At 50.8% G+C, this 17,615-nt stretch overlaps 1 protein-coding gene across 5 annotated transcripts in view; it reads left to right on the plus strand.

Moving 5' to 3' along the window:
* Positions 1–17,049, plus strand: part of Pax5 (paired box 5) — a 179,997-nt gene extending 162,948 nt beyond the window's left edge. For 2 of the 5 annotated variants that reach the window (XM_004631836.1, XM_012514899.1), the window contains 2 exons: positions 10,324–10,410; positions 16,964–17,049. In XM_004631836.1, the coding sequence (XP_004631893.1) occupies positions 10,324–10,410; positions 16,964–17,040 (164 nt within the window). In that variant the 3' untranslated portion in view covers positions 17,041–17,049. The remainder of the gene's footprint in view (positions 1–10,323; positions 10,411–16,963) is intronic. The other 3 variants (XM_004631837.1, XM_004631838.1, XM_004631835.1) reach the window with 2 other exon arrangements.
* Positions 17,050–17,615: the final 566 nt, after the last annotated feature.

The following is a 17,615-nucleotide window of genomic DNA, read 5'->3' on the forward strand; positions in this document are numbered from 1 at the left end:
TCTACATTTTTTATTTCTGTGTTCTTTTGGAGTGAGCCAAACTTTGTGCTATCCTTACGTATCAGGGGAGATCTGTCAGGCTCTCGGAGAGAGACCGAGGCCATCAGGAGGGCGCCCAGCAGAGTTCTAGCCCGCTTCCCTCTTACGCGTGTTTTATTCCTTTCTCTTATTCTGTCAAGGATAAAGGACAGTGTTCCACTAATTCTTCGAGCACCTGCTTCATGACTTGTTTCTCTTCTGACGTTGTAGATAGTGCCCTGGCAGACCCAGGCTGGGGACACAGGGAAGTAGGGAATGTACTCAGCAGGGGTGCTTGATCTAATAGGCTTCCTGTAGGAGGTGGCACTTGAGTTGGCTCTTCATGAGCTGGGAGTTTGGATACAAAGAAAGCAAGGAAGGTGACATTTAAGGTAAAGGAAATAGATGGAGATGTCCCCAGGTGAAGGCATGGAGAACGAGAGGTAGCAAGAGAGCTTGGAACATGGCATGTAGCAGGGGTGGGGGGCTGTGGCTGGAAAGCTTGGTGGGCAGCAGACCGACCCTGAGGGCCTTGGTTGTTCCTGGGAGGCTTCTTGGGTGCCGGTCCTCACCTGCGTGCTGCCTCTGGGCATCCCCAGCCCAGAGCATGGCAGTGCTCCCAAGCAGGCATGCGGGGGCCGAGCTCTCCTTGGCCCTATGCATGTCCACACTAATCAGTAGTTATCTTGCACCCTAATGAAGAGCTATTTGCACTTTGCCTTGCCCATTGTTGGCTAGGTTGAGGGCAGGATGGGATAGAATTTTGGAATAATCCCACAGAAAGAGAGCAGTTAAAACTGCACCAGAACATCTCCAAACCTGCCCTAGCTAGAGCTCTCAAATGAAAATGCCTACAAGAACCAGGCTGCTCCTAGAAAAGAAGGCAGCCTTGGGGCATAAGAAAACAGATCTAAATTACAGCTGTTCTGGAGATCTGATCCGTAGCAGCGACAGACTTGTGTCTCTAAAATTCTGGGAAAGCCACCCATCTGTGTCAGGGGGTTCCATGTGGCCCAGAGGGCCCACTCGTTCCTCTGAGAGCCGTGAGCTGGCAGGGCCGGGGGCATGCCTTGCAGCCTGTGGTGCTGCTGCTATGATCCAACAGTGAGCTCCTTTTTGTTTTCTTTTTGGCACAATGACTTGAACTCAGAACCCTATGAGTTCCTTGAAGATCCTTGCATTTGGGCTTTTGTAGGTGTAGACAATAGGAAGTAGGCACAACACTTTTCTGTTCGTAGAGGACAAAACTGAGGCCCAGAAAGTCACTCCACTGGCTCACATCTGGCCAGAGGCAGAGCAGGGGCTCAGGCCTGGTTTCTGCCCAAGGCTGCTGTGGGCCCACACAGCACAGCCATTTGGCCTCAAGGTCTGTGGTTTTCCCAGAGAAGCAGAAATGAAACATGTTGTGCATTCTCTCCCTCACACTTGCCCTCGCTCTTGGTTTTTCTCTTCCCTCTGGCCTGCACTAGTGGGAGAAGAGGTTTTTCCCAGCAGTGGATCGATGTGCAGTGTGCCAGGCCGTCCGGGTTGACAGGGCTGACCTTTCTGAGCTCAGGTTTTCATTTCCCTGTTGGGAGTCTGGGAAGGGCATGCTGTGGAGAGAGGGAGGGTGGGTAGCCTGGACCTGCGAAGTGGGTGAGCTGGGGAAGGGGTGGGAGTGGTCACAGGGAAGGTAGGAAGGGAAAGCCTCTCGGAGGTCATTTCCGTGCATACCACTTTCACAGAAGAGAAAACTGAGTCTTGATTAGAAGTGACTTGTTCAAGGTCATTCAGAGAGGATTGGACAGAGCCCCAAAATCTAGTCTGTGGGTATGTGTACATCCATCCGTATGTGTATGTATATACTATACATAGTATCGTATATCCTGCCTATGTGTATGTTACATATAATGTTCCATAGTGTAATCATGCGCAGGTAGACACTTACTATTCAATTATAAGTGAGTGCAAAAGGCTGGCAGTGCCTTTGTGTGGTACTGTAGTCCTGGTTCCTCTGGTGAGGGATAGTTTTGTGCAAAGCGCCCTCAGTAACCACTGATCCTTGGTCCACCCCACACCGGGCAGTTCCACAAAGCTGTGGGTAGGAGCTCAGAAAACCTCATGTTTCTCTTCAAATCTTTCCTTTCTCCTCCTCCTTCACAAAGACTTTCCCCCAAAGACCGGTTTGACTCCTTCAGACATGGAACTTAGCTGTGAAGTCACTTTGAAAGACTTTCCGTATGTTAATTACAGCCGGCCAAGGTCTGGAGCAGAGGTGGGAGCCCACCATCTGCAGAGAGGGTCGGCCCCCAGTGTGCTCTGCAAATCCCCATCATCTGCCAGGTGTCATTTTGGGTTAATTAAGAGCTACACTGAGCCCGTTTACCTGTCACTTCTGAGAATTTTAGGAAACTTTGACTTTCTTGCCATCTCTGAGCTTTGAGCGAAGGAGAAACTGAAACTGCTGATGTGCCTGCACCTGCAGTCTCCAGAACAGCTGCTTTAAGGGCGTTTTAACACAGCCTCTGCCCCCCCCCCCAGACTGTTTCCTTTGATCAGTGTTTTCTAGTTGGTTTGTGCAGTCAGTGTTTCCATATTTGAAAAGATAGTACTGTTTGGGAGAATCCTGCATTTGTCATAGATTTTAAGCCTATACAGTTCTTTCTTAATCTTTGAGAAAAGACCATTGGTTCCTCCAGCTTTGTTCTGGCTAGTGGCTTAGAAGGGGCTTCAGTGTGACAGTCAGGAGCCTCCTTCCACAGTGAAGGTCTGGGCATCAGCGCTAACTACATTGGAGCACTGTGCGCATGGGAGGTTGCCTCGATTTGATCCCTGCACAGCTGGGCTCTCAGCTGGTCCTGAGTCTCCTCTCTTCCTCCCCCTCTTCCTCATGAGAGAACTTTCTCAAGAGTGACTCAAATGGTTTATAACTTGGTAAGAAGCTGGTTTACACGCGTATGTGCATTTGTCAAGATATAGCCGTAGTACATTGAAGATTTGTGCATTTCATTATGTGTACATTTTACATCCAAAGAAACAAAGATTTTGTTTGTTCATTAAACAAATAATGAGCTTTAGTTAATGATGTGCATGCCAAAGTACTTAGGGGACAGTGTGCTGATATTTGCAATTTACTTGGGGCTACAAATATAATAAGATAAATGAAAGGCTAGAGGGGTAGAGAAATATGTAACAAGCATGCGCAGGAAAAACTTGGTGGTAGAATAAAGTGGCAGGCACACAAGTATCCCCTGTACTGTACTGTCACTCGACCGTGCTGGGGAAGGGTGTGTGTGCGGCTCTCCAGCTGAGCTTTCCCTGCCATCAGAGACCACCAGGTTCAGTCCTCCTGCGCTAGCTGGGGAAGATCATCTGAAACCATGATGTCCCTTGACCTTCTCTCCTCAAGCTTCAGAGGCAGGGAGTGCCCCTCCTCCACTTTACAACTTGGGACACTGAGACTCACAAGGTAAATCCACATGCCCAAGGCCACATAGTCTGTATATGGCAGGGTCTGGCCTGGGCCCTAGAGCCTCACCCTGGCTGACTCCAAGGCTGTTTTCAGTCTTTTCCTCCAGGATGGGCAGTTCTAAGAGTGGGCACCGGTGCACTCCCCCAGTGTGGCTCTGGGCCTGTTCTCCATCCTAGTGACATTAGCTGAGGGATGGGGACCAGTCCCCCATGTGCCCTGGAGCCCCATGCAGTCCACCTGCTGCTCCCCCTCCCCTGTTCAAGCAGCTGCCTCCTTCAATCCCACCACTCCTTTCCCTCATTCAAATAATTCTAACAGTTGTCAGTCACCCCCTACTCCTTGAACTCAGGGTAAGTTTGATCCGAACCCTCATTTGCCATCTAGTGGCAAGGTCTGATGCCCTTCCCAAGAATTTTTGCAGGTGGAAGCTCACATTCCCATGCTTACTCTGGCTCCGGCTTCTTGGCCTATATGCTCTATATTGTTGTTTGTTGTTGTTTTTTTTTTTTATCACATTCTTATATCCCAACCCCACTGTCCACCCAAACACAGTAGCTCATCACTGCCACTAATTTCTGTGTGGGAAGAAAATACCAACTTCAGTCTTAGAGTACTACCTTGTTCTGTTTTCTGTTGCTATAACAAAGTGGCTAAGGCAAGGTACTTTATAGAGAAGAGAAGTTCATTTTGGCTCACATTTCTGGAGGCTGGCAAGTCCAAGAGCATAGCAGTGGTGTCTGGCCTGGACATCATACATAGTGGAAGGTGAACAGGCAAGTGGACATATGTGGAAGAGAAACAAGCTAGAGGAGCTGGGCTCCTAACAGCCCACTGGCCTAAGAAGAACATTGCCCCTCGAATGACCAATCACTTCCCAATACAACCACAGCTGTGATCACATTTCAATATGGGTTTTGGAGGGAACAAATCATACTCCTATGTGTAGCTATCTTTGTGAACATATGGGAGATGGGCAGGGAACAGATCAGACTCCCGGGAAGATAGCTTCAAATGGAAGCCCAAACATCCCACTTCTTAAATGTCCCTCCACATCCCTCTCCACCTCAGGGCGCATGCATCTTTGATTCCCACAATTCAATTCTTTTCTTTTCTTTTTGTTTGTTCAGTGGATTTCACCCAGGTCCTTTGAATTGATTTACATCTCCAGCCCTTTTTTATACTTTTTATTTTAAGTCAAGGTCTTGCTAAGTTGCTGAGCTGACCAGGGTAGGCTCCGACTTATGTGATCTTCCTGCCTCAACCTTCTAAAGTATTGAGTTCTAAGCATGCTCCACCACGCCTCACTTCTTCCATTTTCTTATGGTCTCACTACACAGCTCCTACTCACAGTGATCCTCCTGTCTCAGCCTCCCCAGCACTGGGATTATAGACATGTGCCACCACCCTTGGTTTCAGTGGCGGGCACAATGTACCCAGGGTCCCAGGACCAGCAGGGCATGCAATACTGGGGATTGAACCTGGGTTCTTGTGCCTGTCAGGCAGATGCTTAGACTGCCAAGCTATCTCCTGAGCCCCAAGAAGGTAGTTTGGTTTTCTTGGTAACATTATGTCACTTACCTCTGCCAGTACTGTGGCACAGGTTTTTGTCTGTGTTAGTGCACTTTCTTTTGCTCTGACAAGTACCTTAGGTTGTGTAATTTGTAAAAGATAAAAGTTGATTTAGCTCACGGTTCTGAAGGCTAGGAAGTTCAAGATTTGGTGGCTGCATTTGGGGAGGCCGTTCTTATTGGTAAGGACTCTCTGCCACGTCCCAAGGCAGTGAAGGGAATCACGTGATGAGAGAGAACATTCTAGTCTTGTCCTCTCCTTATAAATCCATAGTCTCATTGTGTTAGGGTCCCACTCTTAGGGCCTCATTTAACCTTGTTTACCTTCCCAAGGCCCTGCCTCCCACTACCACAGTTGGACTAAATAGCTACTCTTTTAATACTTCATAACGGAGACTAAACTTCAACTCCAGCTTTGTAGGGACAGTCAGACTAAAGCTGTGATTTATCAGGCACTTATTCCAGATGAGGAGATTGTACCCAGAGAAGTTCAATCAAGTGCGTAAGCCCACGAAACCAGAGTTCAGGCTGATTACTGAGCACACTGTCAGCCTGCCACAGGAATGTTCATGCCCACCCTGTGTGCCCACCCTGCTACACCTGCCTGCCCTCTGCTCCCACAGCAACACGTGAGGCCCCCTAGCCATGCTGACTGCAGACCTGGCCTCAGAAGGCTCTGGATCTAGTCCTGTTCTTCCAGGGGGCTGCTTACTCCTCAGGGCATGAGGAAGGAGATTAAGGTTTTGCTGTTGAAAGAGTTTTTAGGCACTTACATGACCAATTCCAGGCAGTGCCCAGGGCTGTCTGGGGTCTCATGAGCTGTGTACCCTCCAGGTGGGGTCTTATTGCCCAACAGAGGACAGTTTCTCAGCCAGGAGTTTTTAATGAATAAGGAGCTTGATTCTAGTTTAAAGGTCAGCATTTTTGTGATGCCTGAAGCCTGGGTCAGTTAGTAGAAAAAGGCAAAGGGCTCCTGCTGTCTTTTGTGCTGGGAAATGTTGTTAGAAAAGGTGTTTATTGTGTGATCTTCACTAACAGGGGCCCTGACAAGCCTGGAACCAAGGACTTTCATTTTCTTCCCCCAAGGAACACCTCACATCTCTGGAGGGTGCAGCTACGTCCTCTCTAGGCCTGATCCCTATCACTTGCAATGGGGCAGCAGCCACCCTGGCAGGGCCCCCAGCCAAGGCTTCCCTCCTCCAGCCTTTCCACCAGATGCTGGAGCTCCCTGGCTGGGTCCCAGCCCTGGAAGACAAATCCTAGCGTCCTGCCCCGCGCCTGCTCTGCTCTGTGGCTGCCTCTTCTGGGACCTCACACAAGGCCTGGCCACTCAGTCACAACCTGCCCTGCCCAGGTCTTTGATAGGCCTGCAGAGCAGCACCTGCTCCCTTCCAGCCAAGGCTGTCCCAGGCCTTCTTGGGCTCAACAAACTTTACTTTTCTAGCCTGCTTTTCTGAGGTTGCAGCATAGAAGCCAGATGCCTCTCAAATATGAGATTAGGGGTGACTTCAGGCAGAGAAATGAAATGGAAGGCTGGAGCCCCCAACCCAAGAGACCCTGTGAGCAGAGCACAGAATCTGGGAGGGGCGCAGGAGGGGTAGGCCCCTGGCTGCTGAATGGAATCAGGATCAGGAGACAAAGGCCTTTACAAATGGGGACACTGAGGCCTGAGTTATGAAAGTAGTGACACATAGGCAGGGAAGTCCTCCTCTGGAAGACAGGCTAAGTTCTCCTCCCTCCCCAGCTTTCATTTGCTGACATATAAAATGAAGACTATTGTACCCATCTTGTGAGCTTCACAGAATCATCAGGGGTTTAATTGAGATTCTGAATGCCAAGGAGGGCATGGCGGCTGACACAGGACCACTGCCATCCTGAGGGACATTCACTGAGTGGGCACTCTGTATCCATTTGTGTGAGCTCACAACTACATGGTCTTTGCAACAATCTACTAATTTCTTCTACTTCATGGAGAAGGAAGCTGAGGCAGAGTAGTACAGTGACCCGTTGAGGGTCATAGAGCTGGGAAGAGGCAGGCTCAGGATTTGAACCCATGCATTTTGGTTCCCGATCTGTTGCTCCCAACCTCTGTGCCAAACTGACTAAAGGTTCATGGGGTCCAGTAGAAGCATGTGGGCTTGAATTGAAACAGTCTGCTGCATCCAAGCAAGTTCTATGGCCTGACGGGGCCAACTGTATAGGCAAGGCATGGTGATTGAGGACCTGGCCTCCCCATCTCTCATGGGTAAGGGCTCCCTACAGGCTAACAGCTTCATATGTAGCATTTAAGATAACAGGCACCATCCCAGAGTCCCCAACAGGTTGTTGGGCTAGTCCCTAGGTTTAACCTCATGTCCTGGAGAAGGTCAAGCTCCCCTTGCCCAGAGTACGTTGGTTACATAAGGCACCTCACAGGACAGGGGCCCTGGACTGAAGGTGTCCACTACAGCACAGTTCTTAGGACACCAGGCAGGGGTGAGCCTCATGGATTCATTTCCTCTACTGAGAGGCAGAATGTTGTATGAACAATGGCATCAGAGAAACTGGCTTAAATCTTGGCACTTAGCAGGTACTCATTTAATTCCTGGCTATGGGAACTAATATGGAAGTGGGATCCATGAACTGAGTTAGAGAGATCAGTTCTGGTAGAGTGTCCCTGGTTGACTTAGAAGTTCCCATCATCATTCATTCACTCAACAAATAGCTAGCCATCCTTGCTGGATTCCGAGCCTTGTGTTGGAAGTTGGAATACAGACATAAACAGAAAACTTCTCTCCCTCCACAGGGCTTGTGGCTTACTGGAAAAGACAGATAATTAACAAGATGAGTGTGATTAATAAGACAGGTTAGAGTATGACATGGTCTATGAAGAAAAATAAAGCAGGAAAGAGGGGTGAATGGTGAAGGAAGACCTCTCAGGGAGGGCCTCACCTGAATGACACCTAGAAGATGACGAGAGATCGTGGGGACAGCTGCTTCATGGTGTCCCAGAGAACTACCAACAATCTGCTGAACACCAGCTATCTGCTGGGGATGTGGCATTAAGCTGGGGGCAAGGATAAGACACAGGTGCAGAGGACTGCAGGCCAGAGATGTCCATGCCACAGGGACTCCTCTTTAGGGTGGGGCAAATCCCTTGCTGGGGATGATGCTGGAGACTGAGTCAGCTTGAGGAGGGGCCTGAGAGGGCCCAAACAAGGAGGTATCTGAGGGCCTCGGTGCTCAGTGCCCTGAGCCAGCTAAGTGAGGGTGGAGATGCAGACTTAGGCACATTCCCTGGTGGAGTGGGGGATTGTTTGTGGCCCTGCGTGGGCCTCAAGTGAGTGGCCAGTGTCAATTTTGGGAAGGGCAACACAGACACATCTGAGTCAAGCCAAGTGCACCTAGGACTGTACTTAGGAGAGCGGAGGTCAGGGAGGTGCTCCTGGTGCAAGTGGGGCCTGGGGACTGGGCCTGGGCACAGACACCAGGCTGCTAGACGGGGCTGGTCTTACCTTGGTTATCCAGTGTCCTGGCCCAGCATGGCACTGTCAGGAAGCGCCTCTGATGGAGTGCTCCATGGATGCCAGAGCCCAAAGGGGAGGGTGAGTGTCCCCCTCCTCCAGGGTGCTCTGCCTCTCTGCTTCCCCTACCTTGTCCTGGAAGAGGAGGAGGAGGAATGAGAAGAGGAGGAGGAGGAATGAGAGGAGGAGGAGGAATGAGAGGAGGAGAAGGAAGAGAAAAAGGAGGAGGAGGAGGAGGCGGTACCTTGGCACTGATGGATATGCAGAAGCTGGGCTGCTGCGGCCCAGCACTGTCACCATGCTCCCCTTCCTTTGGCAGAACCTGACACCCTGACCACTGAGGCATAAAAAACAGAGAATTGGAAGGCTCAGCCTGTCAGGCTGGGAGTGGCCCCCAGAGAGGCCCAAGGAGGCGCGCGCGCGTGTGTGTGTGTGTGTGTGTGTGTGTGTGGACATTCTCTTTCTGTGGTTGCCTGTGGAGGTGCAGGGAGCCCAGTTGGGCCCAGTGGGTGGGGGCAGCTGTCCCCTCAGCCCTGTCTCATTGTTCAGAGCCCACCTAGCCAAGCCCCATGGGGCCCACATTTAGGTTTAGGCCACAGGCGAGAGAGCATTGTTCTTGGGCCTGAGTTCTGGCTGGCCCTTGGCCTTTGTCAGCACCTTTGGCTTCCAGAACATGGAGTTGTACTTTGGCTGCAGCTGGTCTCATGGGGCTGTGTAACTCCTGTCATCTCCAGCACGGGCAAGCCCACGTGCTCTGTACCTAGCAGCTAAAGCAAACTACTCAGCAGCTGACTCTCCATGTCCCGCTCCACAGCTTCTGCTGGATATGCCCCTCTGCCAGGCACCAGGATGCCCAGTGAGAAGTCAGGACCCAAGACTACCCTCTGGGGGTCCCTAGCCATCAGAGGAGACAGGCAGACCTTGGCTGCTACAAGGGCAAGACAGCGATAGTGTGGGGAATAGGGTGTGAAGCTCTCCTCTTTGACCTGACCGGCAATAAAGAGGCACTGCTGGTGCTGCCATCTGACCTAGGGAAGAGCCAAAGTAAACTTATTGCTCCTTGAGCTACTGGCCCAGAGGGCACTGTCCTCAGGACCTGCCATGACCCCCTGCATGCTGTCCCCACCATGAAATACCTCACAGTTCCTGCCTGAGGATGCCCAGGACTGCTGACAATTGCCCTTTCCTTTGAGCCTGGGAGACCCCAGCCCACCATCTCTTCCTTCCCCCTGTCCTTTGGACTGTCCCTTCATCTTATCAGTGCGCCCATGGCTGCTGCATCCTGAAGGTAGACAGCCTGGGCTTTTGTCTCATCTCCCTGGCTAGACTTAAGCCCCAGGCAGTCACCTCTGGATTCATAGTGCAGATAGAGTAGAGCTGAGGCCGTGTTGTGAGGAGCAAAACTGAACCCACACTAAGATCCTAGCAGTCTGAGGCTTTGGAGTTGGGCCAGTACCAGGGCCATTGTGTGAGACTCTGGACATCAGCCTCCTTCCCTGAAAAGTGAGCTCGTGTCCCCAGGAACACCTAGCACATGGTGGTTCCATGGTACCCATATGAGAGGCTGGCTTTCAATCCCCTTGGTACAGAAGGCTTTACAGAAAGCCAATGCCAGCTGCCCACTTAGTGAGGATGTGCCCTTGACAAGGCCTTTACCAGTTATAAAAAGTATATTCAGCTCATGAAAGAGGCACATCTCACCAGCACCCAGTCTGGATGGGACACAGGGTCTTTTCTGAACTTGATCTAACATTTGGCTTCCATTTGTCTCTGTTGCCTGCAGGGAGTGAGTTTTCTGGGAGTCCCTACAGCCATCCCCAGTATTCCTCGTACAATGACTCCTGGAGGTTCCCCAACCCGGGGCTGCTTGGTGAGTACTGGCAGAGGCTTGAAGGTTCCTGGGCCACGGGCAGCCTCATCTAGGCCTTTTCCCTGGGTCCCTCGACAACCCAAGGTCCAGTCACTGAAGCAGGGTGGATATGGGGGTGGCCATGGTGTCCTTCAGGCTATGACCACTCCAGTCCCCTTGAGCCTTTGTCACTCTCTCCCAGATATTCTGGTGGATCAGGAGAAATATAGAAGAATAAAGAGGAGAAAAATACATTGAGAGAGAAAAAGGAAAGTAGAAAGTGTCTCCCCATGAGTAACATACTCCTTAAGAACCATGAAATTTGGTGAGGGTGCTCTAAATAGAGGCATTAAAGGCGCCAGCTTGGATTAATCAGCAGAAGCTGCCTGGAGAGGTGTCTTAAAAGGGCTCTGAGGCCCAGTGTTTGATTAGTGATGTCTGCCATGGATACCACTAGCACCAGCTCCAGGCTGCCCTGTGGCTCAAGGCCTGCCAAAGCCTGCCACGCAAGGCTCAGCTTGTGCCCTGCCTCTACCCAAGCCTTGAATTGACAGATTGTCTATAGCTAATACAACCCTGATCTGTGAGGATCATTAATGTGTTTTTGCCTCCTAAAGACTAAGAAGGACTAATTTAGCCCTCAAGAGTCCAAAAGAACCTTTTGTTTTGTTGACATCAAATGACATGAGATAGGCTGCTGTTAAAGGATTTAAAGCAGAGGCCCTGAGTTACAGATGTCCCTTACCATCTGGGGCATGGAGCCTCCCAATGAGCCTGCAGGCACTAATATTGATACCTTTCCAAAATCAGCTAAGAATTTTCTACATGCAGCGGTGAAAGGCCAAACATGGAAAGACTCTCTGAGACTGCTCTGGTTTGTCTGTCCAGCTTAACAGTGCATTTTAAGTGAGAACCTGTTAATTCCCTGGATCTTTAATTACTTTAGAACTGAGAAAAATAGTCTTAATCCAAAAAATAATAACCTGATGCCTTGAAACTCAAGTTGCCAAGCCATAGGACTGTGAAGGATGTCCTCAAGCCTCAGCCTTGACCCCTTCCTGAGCCTTGTTCGGTGATTAGCACAGACGCATGGTATGGGCTGCCTCTCTCTTGATCCCACTTGGGACCATGTGACGCCCAGAGAATTTTGGCGAGTCATGCATAGCTGTGAATGAAATAAGGAACACTTCTAATTCATGCTCCAGATCCCTGTGCAAAGGGTTTTTCCAGCCTCCCGGAAGACTACTATGCTCTTATTATCTGTAGTTTCCCAAAGGGCTTGACTTTGTGGGTTGAGCTCTTCTCAGACTTCTCTTTGGTTTGTTCAAAATTATTTCAGTCTATAAGTGTGAATCAGAATCTACACCTACCTGATGTTTTCTCTAAGTGGAGCTGGTTGATTCAGCTGTCAGTCTCAGGCCCTGGGGCTGTAATCTCCCTGAACCATCTATGTCTTCTAGTAAGGGTAGGTGTAAGGAGATGACTCTTGAGGCCCAAGCCTAGGAGTCCCTCACTGGAAATATCCCTGAGGCAGAGCTCTGTCCTCAGTGCTCCTGGAGACCTGCAGGTAATGTGGCTCACAGGAAGTCAGGCATCACCATGTGGGGGTGATTCTTCTGAAGGGGCAGTAGGCCTGAGGAAGCTACATTGGCCCGAAGCTTCCACATATGACTATACCACCCAAGGGACTGAATGGGGCCTGAGAGCTACCCAATCTGTGGCTTGAAGCCCTGCCCAGAAGGGGCACCTTTCTGTTTTTTGTAGGGCTCCCTATAAGTTGGCAGTGACGTTCATTTTTTTTGTCTGGAGGTTTAAGGACATAGAAGTTGAGATAAAGCTGCTTAAGCATTTGTAATAAAGGGATGGGCTAGAAGTGAGGGGAGGAGGTTAGAGTGGTGAGCACAAACAGGAGACCTTGAGCAATAGCTGGGTGTCCAGCTCTGCCTCAGAGGCTTTGACTGCTCAAGTTGGAGCAAAATCGAGTCCAGTCCCAGTTGTTAGCGGCATGGTTTGTGAGTCCATTGTGAGGAGGATGCAGGCTTTGTCCCAGGGAGTTCACAGGGAAGAGACAGGGGAGCATCGGGAGGTGTGTCTATGTATGGGAAGGAAGAAGAATCAAACCTCTGTTCTTCTAAGTACTTGCTAACTGTCTCAGTCCCAGAAGGGCAAAACCTTCAATATAGACCACCCTCATTTTAGTCTTTTGACAACTTAATGGATCACAGATAAGAAGAATGAAGCTCAAAGGGGTTAATTAAGTCAGCTGAGGTCACGCAGCAAGCAAGTGGCTGAGTGAGGACTCAGCCTGGCTCCAGGGCCTGTGTTCATAGTCAGTAGGTGACATGTTCTCTCATGCCTCCTGACTGATTCAGCCAGAGTAGTGCTAACCACTGAGGAAGGGGCCTCGGGCCTCTGTGGAACAGGCCTGAGACGCCTCAGCACTCAAGCTTGTGTGTGATGAGGACAACTGTTCTGCTTTTGAAAGCCAGGTTAATGATGTATGTCAGACTTTGATTTGCAAACAACAGAATCCACTCTGGGTGGTTTGAGCAAAAAACAAATTTCTTAAGGGATATGAAGGACTCCCAGAATCTCTAGGTGGACCATAAAGACATGGGACCCACAGCCAGAAACACCCATTTGTCAGGACTAGTTTATTGCAGATACTGCTGTTGCTGCCAATTGGCACCCCCCACAGCAATTTTCTCTATGCTGTGGCTTTTCCTTTGGTGCTCAAGACTGGGTATCAGTGATGCTGCCCTGTCACCACCCAAATGGGGGCCTTTGCCATCTCTCCCAACAAATAGGGTTCTGCAGCCCACTTCCTCAAGTTGCTCCTTCCCCAGTCAAGCTCACACGCAAGAGAGGTGCAGAGCCCATGTAACCCACCTGGGCTCTTGTAGTGAGAGGAGCTAGGAGGATGGGCTCCAACAGTTCCTAAGGAAATCACGGGCATGGGAGGAGGATAAATGACATGGGACAGCTGCAGACATGAGAAATGGCCCTAGAGCTGCCCAAGTCTATAGCCCAGGGAACTCTAGTCAAGCCATCAACCATTTGGGCCTGGGTTGGCTCAGGTATAAAATGGGGGTTGTCACTGTGGCAGCCTTTCAAGCAGGCATGAATGCAATGATCTTGGGGTACATACCCCAAATCTGCAGTGATCCATTTGCTTGGTTCATCAGGCCAGAGCCTTGCAAATAGGTCCAAGCCCAGTGCCATGGTGCCCTTGCCATGGCGTCTTCAAGGTCTTGGCTGAGCAAGTATCAAGGAGATTCCAGGAGACCCAAGCTGATGATGTCTGCTGTGTAGGAAGGGGTGTGTGCGTAGCACTCAGTGGGGCTGTGGGCACAGGGAGCACACGCACACACTCACGCATGCTCACATGCTGGCACTTAGCCTGGCACGTGCTGCTCACACCTGGTCACTGGCTGACCAGTGATGCCATCGAATGAAAGTAAAGGGCATGTTCCATGTGGGCTTCACAGGAGAGCGTCTCTCCTTGTGTGTGTGTTCAGCTGGGGCAGCTGGTGCTCAGCATCCTGTGCTGTTCTCTTTCCCCAGGCTGGGAGTGGGGGTGCAGGAGAGAAAGGCAAGGCAGGCAGGGCCAGTGGGGAGAAAAGGCAGCAGCAGTCAATTAGGATTAGAATGGTAGTGCCTGTGGCCACTGCCTCCACCACCATGTAAGGGGATTAGAGAAGGAACCAGCCCAGAATGACTGTGTCAAGCAGTAAATTGATGATAATGTGAATTAGAGAGGAAAAATGATAGAACAAAGGACACGTTTATTCATGATGGAAGTCTAATGGCACCAAAAAGACAGAGTGCTTTGTAAGGTGATGTTTTCATTTTTCACAGTAAATGCAAGCTCTCAACGGAGGCCCAGGTCTGGGAGGACTGAGCCAAAGCTGATGTGGGTGGTGGCTGGGTAGGGGGCTTGGAGTGCAGCCAGGGCTGCTCAGCGAGGCTTCCTATCGCTGCCTGCTCCTCGTGGCTCTTTTGCAGTGTGGCCTCTGTGATTCTCCTGCCCCAGTGCCATGTCCTGGCCTGTGGGGGAGGCCCCTCACTGTGCCCCTATCCCTGCCTGGGCTGTCCCAAGGCAGGATGCAGGGCTCAGTACACTTACTCTATGAGTGATTGTCCTGACACTGTCCATCCCATAGAAGAAAGCAGAGGGGCATGAACAGCTCGCTGTCTCTGAGGTAGGGCTCCAGCAGAGATAAGGAAGACAGCAGGAAGTTCTCCAAGATTATTCTTATGCAAGGGGATTGGTGTCTGTGCCTTTCAGAACGACTTCACTGTTGTCACTGCTGCCCCAGGCCACCCTGCCAGGCTAGGGCAGAGGGAAGTCTGCTAATAGGGGCTAAGGTTAGAGGGGAAGCAACACATACTAAGTACCCTCCAAGCCTAGCCCGCTTGATTACATACTAGTTGTACAGCTTTGGGAAAATTCATTTAACCTCTCTGCCTCATTTTTCCCATCTCTAAAAGAATAGTTCCTACCTGATAAGATTATGGTGAAAATTTAAGAGTTGATGGCAGTAATGGTTTTAGAGAAGTGACCATTCCCACAGCATTTTCACCGTTATTTCATGGTGTCCCCTTCAGTGGCCTCACTATGACCCCCTGCTACAGATGAGAAAACTGAGGCTCGAGGGAGTGATGTCCTATGTACGAAGTCACAGCTACAAAGCGGTGGAACCTGACTAGCAAATTCCAGGTCTCAACTCCCTCTTATGGGATGTAGGAGAACGGCTAGGACTGGTGGGATTTGGGTGCGAATGTGGAGTAAACAGGAGTCACTTCATCTGGGAATTAAGAGGCTTGCTAGTCCATCCCAGCAGACACGTGGTGTACCATGAGCTGACAAGGCCCCAGCTGCTGCCTGCCTAAGTCCCCGCATTCATCCTTGAACTGCATTATGATAGAAAGAGACTGGAGCCTGCAGCACACAACCAGCATTCGGGGCCAGGCACTGCCACTGAGAGGCTCGGTGGCTTTGAACCTCTGTTTCCTTACCTAGTGGCTCCAACCTGTGTAGTTCTGAGATACTGCCTGTTCCCTGAGTCTTCCAGTTCCCCTCATCCCTGGGGAGGAATTTTAGCAAAGAGCAGGGCTTTATGGGGGCCTTCCAGAGTGTGTCAGAGAAAGCAGCCCAGAGGCAGTGAGAGGAGCCCAGCATGCTGTGCCGCCCCACCACCACTCTGTCCCCATAAGAAGAGCCATAAGAAGAGGCTGCACCAGCCCTCTTTTCAATACATGCACACCCCAGGCTCCATATGTCCAAACTCAGCCCAACCCCACTTCCTTCAGGAAGTTGACTTGCCAGAACAGGCTGCATCCCCAAGAGCTACTTTTCAGAGTTCAGCTCCCCTCCTTGATCCTGAAGTTAGCCTTCACCAGGTCACGCCAGTGGTTGTCCATGATTGTCCAGCCTTGCACCCAACAGGGTCAGGGAATGAGCAATGAATGAATGAATGGACCGTCTCTAAAATGGGGATCATAATAGTCAGAGAAGGTGACCAAAGGGTTCTTCACTATTTTTTGCTTGCTCAGTACAGTTGTTCTTTCATATCAAAACCCTAACTGAACAGCATAAGGCTCCAAGCTGTGCTCTGAGGACGGATACCAAGGAGAGTAGAACCCAGCCCTACCTTTCCCATCTCCATCCAGGGATAGGATGAGCAGAAAGAACTTGTAGTAGTGTGTGACCCATCCTGTCAGGAGGCACAAGGGCAGGGCAGGGGCTTCCCAAAGGAAGAGAATGGGGCCCTGAGGCTCAAAAGAGGCAAGAAGATTAACAGAAAAAGGGTGATGGGAGCACAGGCAGATGTTCCAGGCAGAAGGCTGGGTAGGAAAAGGCAGAGAGGCCCAAGAGTCTGATCAGTTAACTGTACCTGTCCATTTGGTGTAAGTGAGGTGATGCCTATAGAGGATGCCACGTCAGGGGTAGAGGATATGCTGAGCCAGCAGCATTTGCTGTTCACTTTGTGGTGTATTTGAGATGACGTCAGAGTTCAGTTTCACTGGAGTAGGGTATGTCAGCATGGCTGGAAGGGGTAGTTGTTGTGGGAGGTGAGTCAAAGGAGGCTGACCAGGGCTCAAGCACAAAGCACTTGCCCACTGGACAAAATCTAAATGTTTTTGACCTTCTAAGTCAAGGGCCAGCACACTGTTTTAAAGGAGGGACCCGACAATAAATAGTTGGGGCTTTGTGAGCCACAGGGTCTCTGCTACACTCAGCCCTGCCATAGTAGCAGGTAGATAGTCACAGCCAGTAGGATGAGGATCGAGCAAGGTTGTGTTCCTGTAGAACACCATAGGCACCTAGGAGAACTGGTCCTGAGGGCTCCAGTCTGCTGAGCCCAGCCGCAGGTAGCGAGGAGCCCTGAAATCTTGAGAGCTGGTGGCAGCCTTGATTGGATTTGCAGTTTGGGTAACAGATCAGGATAGTGACCTTGGTGAGAGGGAGTAGGGACTGAGCTGGGTGGGAGGACAGAAGGGACAGAGATAGGGAGGTTGGTGGACAGGGAATCCCAGGTCCAACCTCAGTGCCTTCTCTTGTCTCTTCCAGGCTCTCCCTACTATTACAGCGCTGCTGCCCGAGGAGCTGCCCCACCTGCAGCTGCCACTGCCTATGACCGTCACTGACCCTCAGAGCCAGGCAGGCGCCAAGCACTTATGACACATATCATTAAGGGAGATAACCTCCCAGCACCCCCAAGACAGCCATGGGGGTGTCCCACAAGACTATCCCCCTTGCAACTCCTCCACTCACCTGAACCTCCCTGCTTCCCCTTTCCCTGCCAGAGACTCAGCTTCTCTGGTAGGGCTGTCAACTTATGAAACCTTGTCCATTTCAAGAGTCAGTCGATGAGCTTCTCCTAGTGGTGACAGGGTCTCTGCACACCCACAGAATGTGCTGTGGACCACGTCAGCCCAGCGCAGCCTGCCAGCACCCCCGCTGCCTGGCTGCCTGTGGGTCTTGGCCAGCACAACTCGGGGAAGAGAGCCAGCTTTGTTACTTCAGCAGCACCCATGTAAATACCTTCTTCCTTTTCTGTGGGCCTGAAAACCTGACTTAGCACACTGCCCACCCTGCAATGCATCTTACACTCACAGTGCATCACAGGACACCTTTGACCTGTGCACAGAATGTCCCCTCTGCCCTGGGTGTCCCCTGTCATACAAGCTCAAAGCTGTCCTTCAGATGGAGGATGGGGCAC

This window comes from Octodon degus, unplaced genomic scaffold (assembly GCF_000260255.1).
Source record: "Octodon degus isolate 3935 unplaced genomic scaffold, OctDeg1.0 scaffold00045, whole genome shotgun sequence".
NCBI lineage: Eukaryota > Metazoa > Chordata > Mammalia > Rodentia > Octodontidae > Octodon > Octodon degus.